Genomic DNA, 3,971 nt, shown 5'->3' with positions numbered 1-3,971 from the left:
ACGGAGGGCAAGGCCTTCATCAGCATCAACCTCATCCTCTGCCTCATCGTCTCCGTTGTGTCCATCCTGCCCAAGATCCAGGTGAGGCAGTGGGGAGCACCCAGGAGATAGGGGCTGTGTCACCCTGGGGTGCAGGAGCACCCTGAGCACCCAGGAGATAGGGGCTGTGTCACCCCAGGGGTACAGGAACACCCAGGAGGGCAGGGCTGTGTCACCCTGGGGTACAGGAGCACCCAGGAGATAGGGGCTGTGTAACCCTGGGGTACAGAAGCAACCAGGAGGGCAGGGCTGTGTCACCCTGGGGTACAGGGACACCCAGGAGGGCAGGGCTGTGTCACCCTGGGGTACAGGGACACCCAGGAGATAGGGGCTGTATCACCCTGGGGTACAGGAACACCCGGGAGAGCAGGGCTGTGTCACCCTGGGGTGCAGGAGCACCCAGGAGAGCAGGGGCTGTGTCACCCCAGGGGTACAGGAGCACCCAGGAGAGCAGGGCTGTGTCACCCCAGGGTACAGGAGCACCCAGGAGAGCAGGGCTGTGTCACCCTGGGTGCAGGAACACCCAGAAGAGCAGAGCTGTGTCACCTTGAGGTGCAGAAACACCCAGAAGACAGGGGCTGTATCACCCTGGGTACAGGAACACCCAGAAGGGCAGGGCTGTGTCACCCCAGGGTAACAGGAGCACCCAGGAGAGCAGGGCTGTGTCACCCTGGGGTACAGGAGCACCCTGAGCACCCAGGAGATAGGGGCTGTGTCACCCTGGGGTGCAGGAACACCCAGGAGGGCAGGGCTGTGTCACCCCAGGGTAACAGAAGCACCCAGGAGAGCAGGGCTGTGTCACCCCAGGGGTACAGGAACACCCAGAAGAGCAGAGCTGTGTCACCTTGAGGTGCAGAAACACCCAGAAAGGCAGGGCTGTATCACCCTGGGGTACAGGAGCACCCAGAAGGGCAGGGCTGTGTCACCCCAGGGTAACAGAAGCACCCAGGAGGGCAGGTCTGTGTCACCCCGGGGTGCAGGAACACCCAGAAAGGCAGGGCTGTCACTCCAGGGGTACAGGAGCACCCAGGAGAGCAGGGCTGTGTCACCCTGGGTACAGGAACACCCAGAAGACAGGGGCTGTGTCACCCTGGGGTACAGGAGCACCCAGGAGAGCAGGGCTGTGTCACCCCGGGGTGCAGGAACACCCCGAGCACCCACTGTTGTGTTTGCAGGAGGCTCAGCCCCACTCGGGGCTGCTGCAGGCGTCCCTCATCACGCTCTACACCATCTACGTCACCTGGTCCGCCCTGGCCAACGTGCCAGGTAAGCCTTGGGTCTGGGTTTGGGACAGAGACGGACGGGGCAGGGGCACTCCCTGCGGTGGGTGCGTGTCCCTGGGTGTCCGTGGGGGGCTGACCCCCGTGTGTCCCCCCAGCCCAGCGCTGTAACCCCACGCTGCTGCTGAGGAACGGCACGGGCTCGGCCGCGGCCAGCGAGCCGCTGACAACCTGGTGGGACGCGCCGAGCATCGTGGGGCTGGTGATCTTCATCCTCTGCACCCTCTTCATCAGGTGAGCACTTGGCTGGCGTCCCTGGGGACAGCCCTGTCCCCTGGAGAGCAGAGCCGTGCGAGGAGCCTCTGGAGGAGAGGTCACGCCTTGCTCCAGGGGTTTTGTCACCAAAGGCTCTTTGTCCAGCCATCCCTGTCCCCAGGGGCACGGGCCTGACCGCAGTCACGGTTTTTAGGGTTTCCCCACAGCCCCAAATTGCTCTGCCTGTCCTGGGGATGGCCCTAAGGACAAACCCCCCCTGCCACGGGGTGTCCGTGTCAGAGATCACTGGATGCCCTCCCTGGACCTGCTGGCAGATGCAGCCCAGGACACCTCTCACCTTCTGCAGGTGCTCTCCCACCAGCACCCCAGGGCCTCTCCCAGAGCTGTTTCCAGCTGAGTGCCCACATTCCGCACTGGAGCCTGGGGTTGTTCTCCCCAGGGACAAAACCTTGCCCTCCATTCTCCTTGTTGAGCCTGAAGAGGTTCCAGTCACCCTTCCAGTGCCCAGAGGGGTCTGAGAGAGCTGGAGAGGGGCTTTGGATAAGGGTGACAGATTTTAGGGTTTCCCCACAACCTGTGAACCCCAAACTGCTCTGACTGTCCCGTACCTAAAGGGGCTCCAGGAGAGCTGCTGGGTGCTGGTTTAGGGCCCCAGGCACAGGTTTTAGGGTTTCCCCACAGCCTGCGCCCCCCCAAACTGCCGCGGGGACGGCCCCAAGGACAAAAGCCCCTCCGCGGGGCAGTGACCGAGCGGTGCTGACCCCCCGCCCCTGTGCCCGCAGCCTGCGCTCCTCGGACCACCCGCAGGTGAACAAGCTGATGCTGACGGAGGAGAGCGGGGCCGGGGCCGGGGCCGGGCCGGGCGGGGCGGAGGAGGGCGGGGTGCGCCGCGCCTACGACAACGAGCAGGACGGCGTCTCCTACAACTACTCCTTCTTCCACCTCTGCCTCCTCCTCGCCGCCCTCTACATCATGATGACCCTCACCAACTGGTACAGGTGAGAGCTGCCACGGGCGCCCGGGGCTGGCCCCGATCCTCCCGGTCCCCTCCTCCTGGGGTGCTGGTGCTCGTGTGCTGGGCACAGCTCAGTGCGTGAGGCTGCTGGACGTGCTCCCTCATTAGCGTTAATTATTTTGGGGGTTTGCCAGCGTCCTCTGCCGCAGCCCGGGCTCCCCTGGCAGGAGGGGGAGCGGGGAGCGAGGCCGAGGCTGCAGCGGTGGGGTCCCACCCCAGGGCAGCTGCAGCCGTGGGGCACCCCCGTGCTCCCTGGGTGGCACCCGTCCCTCCGGGGGCGCTGGCAGGGTGTCGCAGTGATGGGTGCCACCCTCCTGTTGGCCGTTTCAGGCCGGATGAGAGCTTGCAGGTGCTGAGGAGCCCCTGGACGGCCGTGTGGGTGAAGATCTGCTCCAGCTGGGCCGGGCTCCTGCTCTACCTCTGGACCTTGGTGGCTCCGCTGGTGCTGCCGAACCGGGACTTCAGCTAAGGTGGCCCTGGACGTGCTGCTGCCACCGTGGCTTTGTCCCTCGAGGCTGGGGACAGCCCCAGCTCTGCCTCGGCCTCAGTTCTGCGTGCAGGAGCTGCTGTGCTGGGTTGTGCCTTCTTGCAGCTCTTCTGTTTTAATTTGAAAGGGATGAAGTGCCAAGCAGAGAAAATTAAGGGCTGAGAGAGACCTGAGGGTGTTTTTGAAGCCCTCATCATCTCCGTGTTTGTGTAGTGCCTTTGGCAGTGCCTCCAGACCCTCTCCACCCAGCAGACACCTCTGCCTTGCCTTGGGAGGGTTCGGTTCTCACCAGCTCTTGGTGCCCTGGGACCGTGGTGCCTTTTGGGGTCGCTGGGGTCTGGCCGGGTCCCAGGACCCATCCGGTGTTGTGTCCCCTGGAGGAAAACAACTCCCGGGGACATGTGGCTGGAGGCAGAGGTCCTGCTGCATCCCAGCCCCGATGGTGGCCCCAGCTCCTCGGGGCTCTCCCGGCAGGAGAACAGGTCCCTGTCCTCTGCGGAGCACAGGTCAGTTCCCCACAGGCTGTGCTGGCCTGGCCCCAGCTCTTTGCACCGTTAATAAAGTCTCGTTTGGAATGAACACGGTGGATTTGTCCGTTTGGAGTCTTTCCTGGTGTGTGGGTGCCCAGGAGGAGGAGGAGGGAGGGCCGGGGGCACAGCTGGCTGCCCGGGGGTGGCATCGCTTTGGGGCCTGGAAACTCGGAGCCCTGGATCCCATTGCCAGGCTGTGACACCCCGAGAGCCGTGGGGGCGGTGAGCAAAGGGGGGTGCAGAGCGTGGGGTGCAGAGCGTGGGGTGCAGACCATGCCCAGGGGCGCACGGGGATGGGGTGAGCTCCACGGTGGGGCACACACGGTGCTGGGGGGCACAGGGCAGGGCTGGCCCCGGCTGGGAGCTCTCCCTGGCAGGAGGTGCCTGCACCGCTGCCCACCCGT

At 64.9% G+C, this 3,971-nt stretch overlaps 1 protein-coding gene across 1 annotated transcript in view; it reads left to right on the top strand.

Moving 5' to 3' along the window:
• The window catches only part of SERINC2 (serine incorporator 2), a 7,044-nt gene extending 3,433 nt beyond the window's left edge, over positions 1–3,611 (top strand). The window contains exons 2-6 of the mRNA XM_040085982.2: positions 7–81; positions 1,215–1,305; positions 1,418–1,553; positions 2,318–2,533; positions 2,881–3,611. Of these exons, the coding sequence (XP_039941916.1) occupies positions 7–81; positions 1,215–1,305; positions 1,418–1,553; positions 2,318–2,533; positions 2,881–3,019 (657 nt within the window). The 3' untranslated portion in view covers positions 3,020–3,611. The remainder of the gene's footprint in view (positions 1–6; positions 82–1,214; positions 1,306–1,417; positions 1,554–2,317; positions 2,534–2,880) is intronic.
• Positions 3,612–3,971: the final 360 nt, after the last annotated feature.

This window comes from Hirundo rustica, chromosome 25 (assembly GCF_015227805.2).
Source record: "Hirundo rustica isolate bHirRus1 chromosome 25, bHirRus1.pri.v3, whole genome shotgun sequence".
Taxonomy (NCBI): Eukaryota; Metazoa; Chordata; class Aves; order Passeriformes; family Hirundinidae; genus Hirundo; species Hirundo rustica.
The sequence above is the reverse complement of the archived record's forward strand: the minus strand, read 5'-3'. Positions and strand labels throughout refer to the sequence as shown.